The sequence below is a fragment of the Hyperolius riggenbachi genome, chromosome 2 (genome assembly GCF_040937935.1).
Source record: "Hyperolius riggenbachi isolate aHypRig1 chromosome 2, aHypRig1.pri, whole genome shotgun sequence".
NCBI lineage: Eukaryota > Metazoa > Chordata > Amphibia > Anura > Hyperoliidae > Hyperolius > Hyperolius riggenbachi.
The window spans coordinates 40,732,457-40,750,990 of record NC_090647.1 but is presented as its reverse complement, the minus strand read 5'-3'; the positions used below and the strand labels follow the sequence as shown (position 1 = coordinate 40,750,990).

Here is an 18,534-nt window from a genome sequence, read left to right as displayed (position 1 = left end):
TACTTACATTGCCAGTATCCAGTGCCTGTTTCTGCTTTCTAGGGGCACATCTGGCCACCAGTCCTAGAGGAGGGGCTTATACTTATTAGACATTTGGCTACCTATACTGGAGCCTACATCTGGCTATAAAGTGCTGTTGACGTGATAGTTGATGGTGGCTGGATAGTGTAATGGTTAAAGAGAGTCTGAAGCCTCATAAAATCTCACTTTTTATTTAACATTTACCTTCTACACTATAACCCAAGCTAAAACGCTGCATCCCCGCGGCAGAACGCTGTGTTTAACCCCTCCAAATACCGGCAAAAATTCACAACTTTCCTGGATTTTGCTGCCCGGGGAGGCAGAGCTTAGCGCTGTAGCTGTACCTCCAATAGCATCAATCCACCGCTGAACGCGCCTCTCCCCGCCCCTCTCAGTGAAGGAAGACTGAGAGGGGTGGGGAGAAGCGGCGATCAGCAGGGATTGATGCAAGTAGAGGCAGATCTACAGCGCTAAGCTCTGCCTCTACAAGGAAGTGGAGATTGGGGGGGTTAAACACCGCGTTCTGCCGCGGGAATGCAGCGTTTTAGCTTGGGTTATAGTGTAGAAGAGGAATGTTAAATAAAAAATGGGATTTTATGAGGCTTTAGAGTCTCTTTAAGGGCTCTGCCTCTGACACAGGAGACCTGGAGACCTTGTCTCTGCCTGTTCAGTAAGCCAGCACCTATTCAGTAGGAGACCTCGGGCAAGTCTCCCTAACACTGTTCCCCACAGAAGTCTGGTGCAAAAGTTGAGGATGCAAGGACTGGGGAAGAGTCTGTGTGCATGGATAGGGAACTGGCTAATGGGCAGAAAACAAAGAGTTGTGGTCAATGGATCGTACTCAAAATGGGTGACTGTTAGCAGTGGGGTACCACAGGGGTCTGTACTGGGTCCAGTGCTCTTCAATTTATTTATTACTGACCTAGTAGATGCAGTAGTGAGCAATGTTGCTATTTTTGCAGATGATACAAAATTGTGCAGAATCATCAACTCTCAGGAAGATAGTGTCATATTGCAACAGGATCTGGATAGGATGGCTATATGGGCACATACATGGCAGATGAAGTTCAATGTTGACAAATGTAAAGTCATGCATTTTGGTCGTACCAATGGTCTAGCACCATACAAAATAAATGGAATACAGCTGGGGACATCAAACTTGGAGAAGGACTTAGGAGTACTCATCGACAACAAGTTAAATAATCGTACTCAATGCCAAGCCGCTGCAGCTAAAGCGAACAAAATTTTGGGATGCATTAAAAGGGAAATAAAAACTCAAGATGCTAGCATAATATTGCCCCTGTTTAACTCTCTAGTAAGGCCTCATCTGGAATATGGAATTCAGTTCTGGGCACCACATTACAAAAAAGATATTGCAGTTTTAGAGCAGGTGCAGAGACGAGCTACAAAATTGATACGTCGGATGGAAGGTCTCGCTTACCAAGAAAGGTTAGATAAACTGGGTTTATTTAGTCTAGAGAAAAGACGCCTTAGAGGGGATCTAATTAACATGTATAAATACATCAGAGGGCAATATAATAGCTTGGCGGTTGAGCTTTTTGTCCCTAGGCCTTCTCAAAGGACTAGAGGACATGATCTGCGCATGGAGGAAAAACGTTTTAGCCATTTATTTAGGAAAGAGTTCTTTACAGTAAGAGTGATTAAGATGTGGAATGCATTGCCACAGGAAGTCGTTATGGCAAACTCTATACCTGCATTTAAAGGGGGCTTAGATGCTTTCCTTGCGTTGAAAGACATCCATGGCTACAATTACTAGGTTATGCCTAATGATGTTGATCCAGGGATTTTATCTGATTGCCATCTGGAGTCGGGAAGGAATTTTTCCCTTTTGGGGCTAATTGGACCATGCCTTGTGGGGGTTTTTTCGCCTTCCTCTGGATCAACAGGGGTATGTGGGGGACGGGCTGGAGTTGTACTGGTTGAACTCGATGGACGTATGTCTTTTTTCAACCAAAATAACTATGTAACTATGTAACACTGCTACTGCCTATAGAGCGTGTCCTAGTGGCCGCAGCTCTGGCGCTCTGAGAAAAGCGTGATATAAATGTTCTGTGTCTGTCTGATGTCCACTGTCTGTGAATGACACAGCTTCTAAGTTCATTTGGCCCTGCCCATGACCCGTCATTACCATGCCTACTTTCCAGTGCATGGACACGCCCATTTTTTGCCGCAGTGCGCTTTGTGTGCCATAGGTCTACCCCAGCACTGGATCCAGTAATTGCATAGCACCCTCCAATAAAAAAATCCTGGAGCCCTTTCTGGGGGTTAATAAATCTGGCCATACACTGATCTAGAAGTTTCTGATGTCGTTCCTTTATGGTGTTCCTCAGTTGGTTTGCTGTCAGCGATTACAGAGGAGGGTGTGCTACACAGCGTGTCTACTAAATGCACTCATGGGAGTAGCAGTACTTCTGCATAGTTCTGTGACCAGTTACATTACCACTTGCATTACGTTACAGGGAAGGTATTCGGAGAAAACACAGCCAAACCCAACAATGTCATGCAGTGCTGTGTGTTAAGTAAGGAGTGCAGATGACATACGTCAGACAGCCACAAAATTGCAACACAGGGAGAAAGCACGTGGACATCTCAAAGGACAAGCAAGGTGACATGTGACATGATGAGATAGACACGTGTGTTTACATTGCCAAGCACACAAATAACTAGGCTGTGTTCCTTTTTTTCTTTCTATGCCTGAAAGAGTTAAACATCAGGTATGCAAGTGACAGTTTCTGTCGGGTCAGGACTGGGTCAGACTATACCGTAACCCTGACTGATAAGGAATTACAGCCATAAAACACTTTCCCAAACGAAAATGGATACTGAGCAGGAAAAAGATAAGATAGGTCAATAGTTCATAGAATTTAGCTCTGGCATACTTCAATGCATTTGTCATTGAGCAGAAACAATGAAACAGTTAACACTTAAAAAAGTAGATTTCAATATGAAATAAAACAGTTGGATATTAAAAAAAACAAAACATTTTTAGGAGTAGGAGGATAGATACAATTGTTTATCTCATCGGTTTACTTCGTATTTCCCTCAAAACGGTTTTACACCTGGCCTGTGCATTGGCATTGCATTATATTGCAGAAAATGCTTAACATATGACCCTGCGGCAGAGTGCACAGACCAGGTCATATGCATAGTGACCCCCGCACGTCCCGCACTGCCCCTCGCCCCCAGTGACCTACTCCCTGCTACACAGGAAGTACATCACTGGGATTTCCAGGTTTATCCATCGTATGTCTGTAGTTACGCGCATGCGTGCTGCACCGCCGCCACCAACATGCTTATAAATTCCTGCATCGCCCATCGACTTACATTACTGCCGCTGCGTTGCCACAGAAGTAACACGCTGTTGACTTTTCGTCAGCTCGGTGGACGATCAGATCTGACAAGATTAGCTGCATGCTTGTTTCTGGTGTTATTCAGACACTACTGCAGCCAAATAGACCAGTAGGGCTGCCAGGCAACTGGAATTGTTTAACAGGTAATAAATATGGCAGCCTCCATATCCCTCTCACTACAGTTGTCATTTGAGGTGTAGTTTAAGTAAAATGATTATATGTGAAAAAAAATGCATATCAAGGAAGAAAAACAATTCTCCTAATAGAACCTGTCCTTCCTGTGTTTTGCGTTTCAGACAAGATGAAGGATTTTTTTATCTAATTTCACGTTTTGTTCTTTCCAGGTACACTTACCGCAATCTGGGCTACTGGTTCCTGTGGTCTACAGTCATCCTGGCAGTGGTGGCTGTATTGTTTACATACATTGCATTATTAGTGGTAAGTTGTCTGCCTCTCTTTGCCTATAACAAAGGCTTGCTGGTACTTGCTGGTAGTGCTCCATACAGGTCCGGATTTATCAATACGCACTGTAGGTTAGCCTACAGTGCCTAGTGCAGCCAAACGAGCGGACGGCTGGGAGCGGTTATAGTTACCTGTTCCGGACGTCTTCTTCTCTTCTCCGGCGGCTCTGACAGGTCTTCTGGGTCCCATCCAATCACATGATATGACATGTGATCAGGATCCAGGAAACCGTGACAGCGCCACGCGGTGGTGGAAGACGGTTGATGGAAGAGATGGGAAGAGAATCTTCCATCACCCCTCTTCCACCACCGGGTGGCGCTGTAACACTGATATGGTCTCCAAGATACCGATCACATCATCATGTGATCAAAACCCAGAAGACACGTCGGCAGTAGTGATGGTCGGTAATGCCAATTTCCGATTCCGCAGAAATTCCGATTTCCGCCAGTGCTGATTACCGATTCCGCAGATTTCTGATCGGTTTCCAATTTCCGAGTTCGGATTTCCGAGAAGTGGTTTTTTTTGGTCATTTTTTTGCATTCTCTGATTGGCCAAATACTTCCGAGTTGACTCTGATTGGTCCATTGCTTCCGAGTTCTGTGACTGGGCTAAAATGACCAAATTGCAGTAATACAGCATTTCCACAGAAATCTGATTTCCGAGTTCTGATCGGAAATTCTGAAATTTCAATTCCGCGAAATCCGAATTAGTATCCCTGTTCGGCAGTACATTGCCACCATAGTGGAGGAAGAAGAAGCAATCCAGCTGTCTGGACTAGGGAGGGCCCGACTTAGGAGAACTCACGGAGAAGCATGTGATCAGTTTGATCAGCTGATAGATTTGCAAGGTTCGGATTTGCTGTGATGACTTCCTGGTTTAACACATGATCAGGACCAGCAAATCAGAACCTTACAAATCTATCAGCTGATCATACTGATCACATGCTTCTCCGTGAGTTCTCCTAAGCAGGGTCATCCCTAGTCTGGACAGGTAACGATGAACGCCCCCTGCTGCTCACTCTGCATACCCTACTAGACTGCCAGACACACTTCCCCAGCAGCAGGAAAAATTCGGCCCTGCAGCCAAATAAAGTTTTACTTTATTTGGCTGCTAGAGGGTTAAGCGATCCTACTAATCTAGGCTGGGCATCCGGCTATCCATGAGATGCAGAAGCGGGATATAGAATAGCTGGCTTGTGACCCGAACACTTATCTCCGTATCACAATCCATCTTCTCTTTCCATCTGATAATATTTGTGCTTTAATCGGCCGGGTTAACCTGAGATGAGTCGCGACAAAGATGCTTCTTCACGTTTCCTGCGTTCCTCGGGCAGAAATTACCCTCCGAGGAAAGACATCCTCAATGGCCCCGCAAACAATCGCCACAAGACACAGCGGTCTTTGTTACAGATCTGCGGATGTCGCTGGACAGGAGTGATTTTCCCATTGTCATAAAGAGACCGTGAAGTTTCCAATATCCAGAAGAAGATTGTTTTGATCTTGAGCATTGTTCTTGCTAGACATTGAAGTCCCCCCTTCCCCCTTCTCTTCTATAGTTGCCGGCTAAAATGGCCAAACAGATCAAAGAGTAATCAGTGGAATCAGGTCTACAGTATGTCTCTGCAACGGTGCTGCTAAAGGCCCATACTCGCTTTGTGATTTTTTTTCAGCGACTGGCAATTTTTTGAGGGGCAAGTGATTGTTTCCGCGCCATTGGTAGAGGCTCACGAGTACGCACAATGCTTAGCAACACTTGTCAATAACTACTGTTACAGTGGATTGTATCTTTAAGATCCCCGACGACTCACTCAAAGTACCACGATTGCTTGTAGTCTCTTTTGCGCCCATGTTGTGCCAATTATATCAGCCGACAGGGTGATAGATCGAGGAATGCTCGTCATTGTGGGACGTCGCTGGGATCCATCTTCCTGTTTCGCAAGGTGAGTATTTAACGTAATGTAGACCAGAGCTGAACTAAACAGAAAAATCGATACTTACCCACGGCTTGCTCCAGCAGCATAAGCCCGTCTGAGTCCCACGCCATTCTCCCACGGTCTGCCGTTCAGCGGCGATCATCCCTAGTAATAGGCTCAGTCCCTTCCAGTATGGGTCTTCTGCATATGTGCAGATCTCTACTGCATGCTCAGTAGACCGAGACTGACGCGACTGAGCCAGTTACCGCGGCTGAACGGCAGAACGCAGGAAGACAGCATGGGACTCAGACGGGCTTATGCTGGAGGAAGCCGCGGGTAAGTATTGATTTTTCTATTTAGTTCAGCTCTGGTACACTTTAAGGCTTTGTGGCCCCAAGTGGTGCATCATTTGTGACCCTCCCCACCAGCCAGTCAGAGGCCCCTTCTCTTCTAATAATAGGTGACACCCCCTGAACACACACACAAAAATGTTGCCCACCAGTATAGGTAGTTAGCCAAAGATGTGACCCCCCCCCCTCCCCCAGTAAAGGGGGCCCCGTCCAGTTTAAGTCATCAAGATGCCCCTCCAGTATAAGTAGCCAAAGGTGTCTACTCCACAGTATAGGGCATTGGTTTCAGTCAGAATATATATAGCTTCCTGCTGCCTCCCCACCTGCAACACTCAAAGACCTGCAGATCAGCGGGGACTGGAAGAGTAACTGGGCAGCACACTTCAAATGCAGGAAATAAGCAAGGACATCACTTTCTCATTTGCAGTTGTCACTGTGCCGCTTTTCCCTATGTTCCCGTTGTTGCTGATCTTAGGTGTGTGTGACGGGGAGGCATAAAAGTTACAGACAGGGTGGCTCTGGCAGCATAGGTGACACACTGTTGTGGGCTAGGCACCAAGTGACTGCTTGTTTCGCCTGGGCCAAGCTGCACCCCTGTGTCTTTGTGATATGGGCATAGGCAGAAATGGAATGGATTGCAGAAAGCACTGATTCATTTAGACCAGATGAGCAGATAGGAGATCACAGATATGTAAGTAATGCTGTCACATACAGGTGTTCGCAGCAGTGGTGGCATTCACAAATAAGCTGTCAGATAAGCAGGCTGCTGCTACAGCAAAAATAAACAGAATCCAGGCTCATCGCCTCCAGTGAGCACTCATAAATAATATAGTACAATGGAGGTGCGAAAGGGGGTGTGGCCAATAAAACAGCAAACTCAATTAACCCTTTGCACACTCACATGCCAACGCTTTCATGCAAATCAAACATTCAAGAGCCACTGCTATCCCACAGCTAAAGTTAAAATCTGAGGTCTTTGTTACAAAAGAATACATTCTCTTGCGTAGTCACATACGCCTTGTAGAGGCTCGTGGGATTAATTTGAAGCACTATCTGTCCTAGGAGAGAATATCAGGGTATCGGCAGTTACATACCTTCCGTGCACTCCAGCGTGGAAGTTCCTCTATCTAGCCTCTGACGCGACTTCCTGTATAAAAAAGGAAGTCGCGTCAGAGGCTAGATAGAGGAACTTCCACGCTGGGGCGCACGGAAGGTATGTAACTGCCGCTGCCCGCCGCCTGCATACCCAAATGTATTGATGCTGGAGGGGTGCGCAGAGGGAAGAGCCCAAGGTGAGGGAGGGGGGCGGGGGGACCGTCCCCCCTCCCCACCAAGTGTGGCCATAGCTCTCCCCTCATGCTGCGACCCCTCCAGCCCCCCAAAACGGCCCAGAGCGGGCCCCAGGGGGCAGGGGCTGCAGGCCCTATTGTTACGCCAGTGCACAGGTGGTTAAATCATGAATGACAAAACTAGTAATGAATTGTCTGGGACTGCCGACCGACTGCCTTTGTTACTACTGACAGATATTGGGGATCCATCTGTGAATGCTAATAGCATCTGGGGTCCACCTCTGACATGTGATGGACATTGGGATGCACCTGTGACTTCAAACGGGGATTGAGGATATGTCTGTGAATTCTTATAGCAAATGCGATCTATCTGTGACTGCTGAGAGAAATTCTGGTCTGTCTGTGATTAATCCTAAAGATTCTGGATCCACCTGTTACTACTGCCTACGGTCCCATGTTCTTTGACCTTTACCTGATGCCCATCATGCAGTGCTTATACTGCTATCTGAGCCATCTACAGAGACATCTCTCGGTACAGCATGTCCTGTTCTTCAGTTTCTCCTGTTCTTCTGTTTCTTCTCCTGTTTTCCACTGTCTAGTTACAGAAGATGGTGGTGTGTGCTCAGCAATTGGACAGAATAGTAGGGTGGTGGTGGTGGGGTTGGGGGGGGGGGGGGGGCGGATTTGGAAAAGTAGATGTAGTTAGATATTATCTGTAGAGTTCCAGCCAAGAGGGCCGAATACAGTATGAAGTCTCTGGCAAAACTTTCAGGTCCAGATTCAGACATGATATTTTTGTGTTTTTCTTAGGCAATAGCTTGCACTGGAATCTAATTTGGATTTAACTCCAGAATTATTTTTGTAAAAAAATTAGAAACGGGTCAACAGACGTATACCAGTAACTATGCTGTGATTTATTTCATATGGGTTTGCAATACGAAAGAGTTGGGCTAGCAGCGGTGGAGTGAGCATGGAGGGAGGCAAAGGGATGCTATGCGGATGGGCATGGTCCGCGCAGCCGCTTCATCAGGGGCTGATTTCCCTTTCGGTGCAGTCTGGTGGTGTGACGGGCTGTGGGAGGCTTTTGTAGATTGTAGAAGTATTCGGATCCCCAACTAGATCTCTTCCTGATCCTTATTTCCTGTCCCCAAAAGTACCAGCTTTTTAGAGTAGTCACAATGCTCACTGGAGGTGTCAGGGGCAGGATGTGATTGATAATTTCGCCAATAGAGACATTGACAGAAAAAAAAAATCAAACAAAATAAAAACAACCAAAAGTTTCTAACCTTATTCAACACTATTCAAAATACAAGTAAACTCAGCTCAAAACTAAGTAAATGGCAGTAGGTGGGCTTTAAAGTAAAACTGAAGTGAAAAAAAAACTGACTTCAGGTCCGATACTTTACCTGAGTGCAGGGAATGCTCTGGATAGTATAGGCCAGGGGTGGGCAGACTTTTTGATTTGTGGGCCACAATGGGCGCTTACAATTGACAGAGGGGCTGAATCAAGCCCAGTTGAGCGCTCATGTTTACTATGGGACTTAAAGAGACACTAAAGCGAAAAAAATAAAATGAGATAATGAATTGTATGTGTAGTATGGATAATTACTAGAACATTAGGAGCAAAGAAAAGAGTCTCATATTTTTATTTTCAGTTATATAGTTTTTTTTTATAACATTGCATCATTCTGTCAATTTACACACAACTCAGCATTCTAAATAATTTTACAAAGCAGGCTAGTGAACTTTTTACCTGTTCTCTGCAGAGAAAAAAAATACAGTGACTGACAGTTGAGATCTGAGAGAACAAGCTTTAGAAGACAGAGCTCTCTGCGACTTTGCAAGTCGTGGAGCTCAATGGCTGTTTTGCATAGATAACAACTGGAGTTTCCTAACTCTTCCTGTACTGGAAACAATATTAGACTTATGTCTCTGCTCCTAATGTTTTATTTCTTAGCTGTATTACACATACAAATCATTATATCATATTTTTTTTTTCACTTCAGTGTCTCTTCAACCCTATATATATATTATTATTATTATTTTTTTATTTCTTCTTTGTTACATTTTCTTGCTTCTAATTAGTACCACTGTAATGCGTATTTATGGCCACTTGTCACTAGGGGGCAGTGTGAGACAATAACCGGATAACCGGGGACTTCAGCTCTCACTTTCTATATGTTCTGCTAGCAGAGAGAGATCAAAGCATTCCAAGAATTTACAGCACAACGAATTCTGCCGACTGAGGTCAAAAGCAATGTACTTATCTCAAACAAGATAACTCTATCAAAGCTGCTAATGGGTTAAAAAGAAAACATGGAGTAATACTTCACATCTCAACAAAGGTTAATATGCCACCCACTGGGAAAACACAGGAATTGCAGAAAAAAATGTAAAACGTCTGTCGTTTAGACGATCCTGAAGACTCAAATCTGGAAGCCTAAATCATTTCATTAGCAACATCAGACTCTTACATGTTGCCACCCTGCTGCATACTCCGGTATTGGCAGTGACTCAGCTGAGCCACCGGCATCCATCCGTCAGAAGATGTCTGGGGTAATGAGCCTGCGCAGCAAGATCACATGGAGAATTGGGAGCATGGCCAGATTTAGGAGACAACATGTGTTGGGCGGCTTCTCCCAGGAGGTCGCCAGCGACTCAGCTGATTGGCTGTAAATATTGGAGCCTGTAGCGGGGAGATGGAGGGTCTCGGGCAGCAACTACAAATCTAAGTGTCTGATGTTGCCACTGAAACGATTTAGGCATCGGTGGGCCAGATTGAAAAGGGAAACAGGATAGATATTGCCTGCAGGCCGTAGTTTACCCATGCTTGGTTTAGAATCTTCCCATACCTCCGCCCAGCCCGTTGTTCTTCTGCTGTCCGTCAGTGTAGCTATTCCACCTGCTCGGTGGAATTGGTTACACCCCCGAGGAGTTCCACGGAGAATGCATAGCTACTGCGCATACGCAAGTCCGGTCTGACCATGTGCAGTAGCGATGCACTCGTCATTGGAACTACTCAGGGACACAAGTAGTTCCATAGAGCTATTTGGAAGCCTTTACAGGGGAGGAACAACAGACCTGATGGAGAAATGAGAAGGTTCTAGAACCAGGCCTGGGCAAGTTTACGCGGCCTGGGCTGCATACTGCTGACCACGGGCCACATTCCTAAAATATTATCCCTTCTCCCTCTCTTCCTGCAGAGATGCGAGTCGTCGATAAGTGTGGGTTAACACTTGCCCTTACAGCGTCACATCTCCATGGCAACAGAGCGTCACATTGGCTGTTAGCGTGTAATATGCTGGCACATCCTCATGGCATGTCATGAGATGTCCTGTTGCCATGGAGACGCGACACTGGAAGCGGCAACCAGGTGAGTGTTAACCCACGCTTATCGCCCGCTCTCAACTCTGCAGGGGGCAGGGATTGAGAAGGTGAGAAATCTGACTGCCTAGAAGTGGGCTGGATTTACAGTGCCTGACATAACATTCAATAAAAATGTGTTTTCCTACTTTTTATTACTCATACAGTTATCATATTTGCTTTTGTGCACACGTAATATTGTCTGTTTACAAATTACAAGTTTCCAAAGTGTAGTTTTTCTTGCCCTGAAACCTGCCATTGCATTTTATTCTTTTTCTATTATAACTGCTTTTTATTATATATTAAAATCTTCTAATGAGCTATTCTGAACACTGTGTGTGCCTGAAGCAGAGATTGTTTGTTTACATTCCAGTGTTGATATATTTGTGTTTAACAAGTAAAACAGATACTGTTATCTCTAGTTTGGATGCGGATTGGAAGCTGAATAGCAGGAGAAAGTGCTTTGTTTAAACATTCCAGTGATGTTCTGCTAGAATTTTTTTCTGGGATAGTAGCTTTCAAGGTTTAAGGAATATTTTAGAGCAAAGTAGAAATGCTGCCTTTCAGACCACGTTAATTTAGCTTAGCCACTGAACTGCACAGAAATGCAGAATATTCTAAAAATAAATCCGTAGGATCGAGGCGCGTGTAGGGAAAGCAGGATTTGCCATTCAAATTGAGTATGTATGCAGAGCTTATGCGGTTTGTTCTTCTTAGCATTCACAGTAAATAGTTGGCAGCAGATTGGCACAGTAGCAAGCGCTCTCATTGTGCCGTGTTCCAGGTTCCAATCCTGCCCGGGCCTCTGTCTGTTTCTGTTGAACTTTGTGAGTCTCCTTAAAGAGGAACTGTAACCCAGGATTGAACTTCATCCCAATCAGTGGCTGTTACCCCCTTTCCCATGAGAAATCTATTTCTTTTCTCACATAGATCATCAGGGGGCTCTGTATGACTCATTCTGTGGTGAAACCCCTCCCACAGTGTGATGTCATGACCATGGTCCTGACAGTTTGCTGTCTATGAACCCCGTTGTGTTGTGGTAAACAACAGCTTTTTCCAACTGCTAAGCAAGCAATATCTCCCTCCACTGGCGAACTGAGGGGGCTATTCCGGGTGTCTGGAACCTCCCCCCTGCACTGAGCTGTGTATTCAGCCAGGGAAGCCCGCATAATATAAACAGCCTCATTCTCCCTCCCTTCTTACTTCTGGTGCTTCCCTCCAGCTAATAGAATGAGAGAGGCAGACCAGCTTCCCTCACAAGAAGATGCAGCCTGCAGTGAGAGAATGTTGATTATGGAGTCCTGGACTCTCCACAGCACAGAAGTGTCCAACATGATGAAATTAGAGTGCAGGCAAGCTGGTAAATATGCACAGCATGATGCAGAGCTTGCCTGGACTCAGGGTCCGTGGGCAAACATCTGTCTGGTCTCTCCCCATTGTTATAATGACTGCATGTGTGGGTAAGGTGTTTAACAAGCTGAAAAGTTTTTGACAGTCCCTAGACTCCAGGAGGGCTTCTTTCTGACTTGTGTGAGAGACTGACAGGGACAGGAGTCCGATTACAGGCAAGTAGCCTGTCTGATGTGGGACTGCAATACAGATAAGTTCTCTGCTCCATCTCAGGCTATTCTCAATTTCTCCACTCCTCTCTCTGGGCTAGTGCACGCCAAAATGACAATAGCAATCGCTAGCAATTTGTGAGTGTGATTTTGTGAAGTGATTTTCAGAGCGATTTTTGAATGAATTGCTCAAAAACATGCTACATGCAGTATACCTGCGATTTTGAAAAAAATCACAACGCTGCTGTGGGAACACCCACATAGGGTAACATTAGTCAAGCGCTTTTCAAATCACTGTTGATTTGAAAAACGCTCAGAAGCACTCTTGGTGTGCACCAGCCTCCTTCATTCACCTTTGTTTCCCTCTTCCCCTAGAGCTGGCTGTGTCTTCTTGTCATACAGGAAAGCTAAATAAAAGTGCAATCCTGGTGAGGCAAAATATTATTATTTAGTATTTATATAGCGCCGCCATCTTCCGCAGATGCATATATCCCTGCATCATATGGGTTTCGCTTGCGCTATGTGACACTATGTGGCATATTCCACTGAATTGTCCAAACTAAGTCTATCTCCTGTTCCTCTCTCGGGGAGTTGTGCCAGCGCTGTACCCCGTTCACATTTGCTGCTACCAGAAGCCCTCAGAAACACTCGTGTCCTTGAGTACTTCCAAAGATAGGCAGCTCTGTAATACGCCAGCGCACTTCTGTGCATGGGCAGTATGGAGCCACCTGTATTCGGAAGCACTCGGGGACATACGTGCTTCTGGACCTTTCAGGAACCCCCCCCTTAAAAATCCTGCGTTTGCCCCTGCCCTCTGTGCATAGAACCCTCAGTAACGAGCAGGTACAGATCACCTGGCAGGACTAAAGATGTCACTACTTGTGACATTTCAGAATGTAAATCAGGGAGAGGAAAGATTTTACAGTGGGCAAACCCTGACTAAATCATTTATAAATTGTATTGTAAAAATAAGCAATTGTATTTATTGTGTCATTTTTCACATTATTTTCACTACAGTTTCTTAAAGAGGAACTGTCACGAAAATCTTAAAGTTTAAAACATATACAAATATGAAGTACATTTCTTCCAGAGTAAAATGAGCCATAGATCACTTCTCTCGTATGTTGCTGTCACTTACAGTAGGTAGTAGAAATCTGGCATTACCGACAGGTTTCGGGTTAGTCCATCTCGCCGTAGGGGATTCTCAGCATGGCCTTTATTCTTTATAAAGACATTCCCTGAAAAAGATTTATACAAAGGTGCTGGCCAGCCTCACTGCTCGCTGCACACTATTTTGGCAGTTGGATGGAGCAACTGCCATTCACTAAGTGCTTTTAAAAATAAAGAAAACCCTGAGAACCCCCCATGAGAAGATGGGTTAGTCCAAAATCTGTCGGTAATGACAGATTTCTACTTCTTATTGTAGGTGACAGAAATAGGAGAAAAGTAATTTATGGCTCATTTTACTCTGGAAGAAATGTACTTCTTATTTGTATGCGGTTTAAATTTTAAGTTTTCTGCGACAGTTCCTCTTTAAAGAGGAACTGTACAGAAAACAACGTAATGAACAAAATTACTTATTGTTTTCTTACAACATTCATTGATAAATTATTTAGTCTTTTAGGTTCCTCTCCTTGATTTACATTCTGAAATGTATCACAGGTACATAGTCATGTCACCGACTGTCCTCAGAAGGGTTTACAATTTAATACCTACTATAGTCATATGTCCCTTTAAAAGAGACTCTGAAGCGAGTCTATATTTACTTTTTTAACATGCAGTCATGTAATTAACTATAACCCCAACTAAAACGCAAAATGAAGGGTTAATACCCCCCAAATCCCCTGTGCTAAGTGCGGGGAGCCCTTCCTGAAGAGGCAGAGCTAAGCCCTGTAGCTCTGCTTCTCAGCGGGTCAATCCCAGCTCATCGCCGCCTCTCCCCGCCCCTCTCAGTCTTCCTTCACAGAGAGGGGCGGGGGAGAGGCGGAGATCCGTGCGGCGATTGACGCACTGAGAGGCAGAGCTACAGCTCATAGCTCTGCCTCCAGGAAGAGCAAAATCCACGACCAAGAAAGTTGTGGATTTTGCAGGGGGGATTTGGGGGGTATTAACCCCTCGTTTTGCTGTGGGATAGCGGCGTTTAAGCTGGGGTTATAGTTCTTTACATGCCTGCATGTTAAAATAGTAAATTTAGACTCGCTTTAAAGAGACACTGAAGCAAAAAAAAAATATTATGATATAATGATTTGTATGTGTAGTAAATCTAAGAAATAAAACATTAGGAGCAGAGACATAAGTCTAATGTTGTTTCCAGTACTGGAAGAGTTAAGAGACTCCAGTTGTTATCTATGCAAAAAAGCCATTGAGCTCTACGCCTTTCAAAGTCGCAGAGAGCTCTGAGTTCTGAAGCTTGTTACCTGAGCTTTCAGTCAAGGATTTTCTTTTTCTCTGCCAGAGAACAGGTCAATAGTTCACAGCCTGCTCTGTAAAAACATTTAGAATGCTGAGTGTTCTGTAAACTGCTCATATTAGAGAATGATGCAATGTTAGAAAAAACACTATATAACTGAAAATAAAAATATGAGAATATTTTCTTTGCTACTAATCTTCTAGTAATTATCCGTACTACACAACCAATTCGTTATATCATAATTATTTTTCCGCTTCAGTGTCTCTTTAAAGGCCAGTATGTTTTTCAGATGTGGGATGAAACCAGAAAGCCTAGATGAAAGCCACACCAACACAGAGAGAACATACTTGTACAAACTCCATGCATATGGTGTCCTGGCCCAGACTTGAACCAAAGACCCAAGTAGTGTAAGGCCAGGGTGCTAGTATCCACTACTCCCTCATGCCCATAACGATTACCATTAGCATCCTGAGCTAACATGGACACAGGCTGCACTACCTACCGTCATTGTAACATGCTTCCCTATACTTGATATTGGTTGTAAATTTGCAATATACTGTGGGGTTTTAACATTGCATTTTCACGTCTTGGATTTTAGGTGTTAGCAGTATGTTTGCTGTCAGAAGGTCAGCAGCTGTACCTGCACTGGTGTCACAAGGTAGGTCCAATGAAATGATTATGTACAGTACTTCTTTCCTGTAAAATAATTGACTATTCACAGAGACCCCTACTGGCTAAAATGAATGTGCACACACAATTTTACCAGTGTTTACACACCCAATATAATGTGCGTTGTGCAAATGGAGGCAAGATCACTGCAAATGATGGCTGATATGGTCGTACGACTAAATCAGCATACAGCAATGTGTCAGTGGGTGGCCTCAGAATGGCTTATCCGGGTCTGCTCTCATCCTCCGCTGAACGCTGTGCCGGTGTGATGTCTGATTGCGCTGCCCGGAAGCTCCCTTCCACACTAAGTAGCACGCATGCTCAGTGTGAAGTTAATGATGCTGCTGGAGATAAAATACGAAATATCTCCGCTCCCACACCTCTTACACTCCCCAAATTTTCAGGGTAGGGAGGGGACCCCCCGAACGACCTTTATGCCAAATTGCAGCCCCCGAGACCCACTGGTTCAGGAGATAGATTAGAGAAATCTATCTCGGGAACCAGCGGGTCTCGGGGGCTGCAATTTGGTATAGATGTAGTTCGGGGGGTCCCCTCTCTACCCTGAAAATTTGGGGAGTGTAAGAGGTGTGGGAGCGGAGATATTTAGTATTTTACCTCCAGCAGCATCATTCTATAGGAAATGTGGCCGCACAGTCTCCTACTGCGCAAGCGGGGCAGCACAAATCCACAGGCAGCGTAATCAGACACAACACCGGCATGCAGAGTGGTAGATCCTGTGCTGGATGGCCATAGGCCACTTATGAGTTGAAACTCACATGGAACAGCAGGGCAAGAGTTTGTAGTTTGGCTGGATAGTGTAATAGTTAAGGGCTCTGCCTCTGACACAGGAGACCAGGGTTCGAATCTCGGCTCTGCCTGTTCAGTAAGTCAGCACCTATTCAGTGGGGATACCTTAGGCAAGTCTCAACACTGCTTTTGCCTATAGAGCGCGTCCTAGTGGCTGCAGCTCTGGCGCTTTGAGTCTGCCAGGAGAAAAGCGCTATATGAATGTTATTTGTCTTGTCTAGTTTAAATCCTTCCATCTTGAGTTAGTTTTAGACTCCTTGCAGCTTGAATCTTCACTAGAGGTACCCAGAAATTCCAGACAAGCATGCATTTGATTTGATAATTGTCATAATGATAACTGCCTTGGGATATAACCATAGGTGTGAGGGCGGAGTCTGTCATGTGATTGATGTTTAAAGCCAAGCTCCGGTTTCGTGTCTCAGGCACAGATATCAGGGGTACTATAAGATGATACATTACCCACCATTTATGTTGCACTTTATTTCCTTCTATGTGTACTTTGTACTTTCTTATCTCACTAACATTTTTTTTATTATTGGCAGGCTGGGACGCTGGTCGTTCTGGTGTTTTTTATCGTTGGACTTGCTGTCCTGTCTAATTTATGGGGTGAAGAATGGGGCGCGGTGCATCTTTCATTCCAGGTATGACTGATTAACTAATTACCTCATTTCCTGTTCCATGTCACTCGTCACCAATGCTGTTTATAGGCCTCCACTCCTACATTTCTTCACGGGAGACTTGTGCTTTCTGGATGTCCAGTGCTGTTTGTAGGCCACTCCAACATTTCTTCTCAGGAGACTTGTGCTTTCTGGCTGTCCAGTGCTGTTTGTAGGCCTCCACTCCTACATTTCTTCATGGAACACTTGTGCTTTCTGGTTGTCCAGTGCTGTTTGTAGGCCTCCGCTCCTACATTTCTTCTCAGGAGACTTGTGCTTTCTGGTTGTCCAATGCTGTTTGTAGGCCTCCACTCCTACATTTCTTCATGGAACACTTGTGCTTTCTGGTTGTCCAGTGCTGTTTGTAGGCCTCCGCTCCTACATTTCTTCTCAGGAGACTTGTGCTTTCTGGTTGTCCAATGCTGTTTGTAGGCCTCCACACTCACATTTCTTCACGGAACACTTGTGCTTTCTGGTTGTCCAGTGCTGTTTGTAGGCCTCCACTCCTACATTTCTTCTCAGGAGACTTGTACTTTCTGGTTGTCCAGTGCTGTTTGTAGGCCTCCACTCCCACATTTCTTCACGGAACACTTGTGCTTTCTGGTTGTCCAGTGCTGTTTGTAGGCCTCCACTCCTACATTTCTTCTCAGGAGACTTGTGCTTTCTGGTTGTCCAATGCTGTTTGTAGGCCTCCACACTCACATTTCTTCATGGGAAACTTGTGCTTTCTGGCTGTCCAGTGCTGTTTGTAGGCCTCCACTCCCACATTTCTTCTCGGAACACTTGTGCTTTCTGGTTGTCCAGTGCTGTTTGTAGGCCTCCACTCCTACATTTCTTCTCAGGAGACTTTTGCTTTCTGGTTGTCCAATGCTGTTTGTAGGCCTCCACACTCACATTTCTTCATGGGAGACTTGTGCTTTCTGGTAGTCCAATCTGTTTGTAGGCCTCCACTCCTACGTTTCTACACGGGAGACTAGTGCTTTCTGATTGTAATATGGAAATGAGACGTAAGCAACAGGATTATTGTATATAACTGTGCATAATGCTGACCTACCACTGGGCCAGGGGATTAGAAGGAGCCATATGTTATGAGATGATCTACCGACTGCTGTGCAGACACACATCATATAAAGTATATTTTTCTGTGTACACCATTTGCTGCATGATGGGCCCCCACAAGGGCAATCAACATCATTTAGAACTTAAAGGGAAGGTCCAAGCAAAATAAAAAAATGTGTTTCACTTATCTGGGGCTTCTACCAGCCCCATGCAGCCATCCTGTGCACTCGTAGTCGCTCACTGCTGCTCCAGTCCCCCGCTGGCAGCTTGCCGACCTCGGAGATCGGCGGGACGCATTGCGTACATTTTTACGCATTCCCGCTAGTGCAGGAACATTAACACATACATTTTTACGCGTTACTGGTTCAATGCGTAAATTTTTAATTGAACCAGTAACGCGTAAAAATGTATGTGTTAATGTTCCTGCACTAGCTGGAATGCGTAAAAATGTACGCAATGCGTCCCGCCGACCTCCGAGGTCGGCAAGCTGTCAGCGGGGGTCTGGAGCAGCAGTGAGTGACTACGAGGGCACAGGATGGCTGCATGGGGCTGGTAGAAGCCCCAGGTAAGTAAAACTCATTTTTTTATTTTGCTTGGACATTCCCT

At 45.1% G+C, this 18,534-nt stretch overlaps 1 protein-coding gene across 4 annotated transcripts in view; it reads left to right on the top strand.

Moving 5' to 3' along the window:
* The window catches only part of GDPD4 (glycerophosphodiester phosphodiesterase domain containing 4), a 122,447-nt gene that overhangs the window by 58,165 nt on the left and 45,748 nt on the right, over positions 1–18,534 (top strand). For 3 of the 4 annotated variants that reach the window (XM_068266682.1, XM_068266681.1, XM_068266684.1), the window contains 3 exons: positions 3,737–3,830; positions 15,336–15,395; positions 16,756–16,854. In XM_068266682.1, the coding sequence (XP_068122783.1) occupies positions 3,737–3,830; positions 15,336–15,395; positions 16,756–16,854 (253 nt within the window). The remainder of the gene's footprint in view (positions 1–3,736; positions 3,831–15,335; positions 15,396–16,755; positions 16,855–18,534) is intronic. The other variant, XM_068266683.1, reaches the window with a different exon arrangement.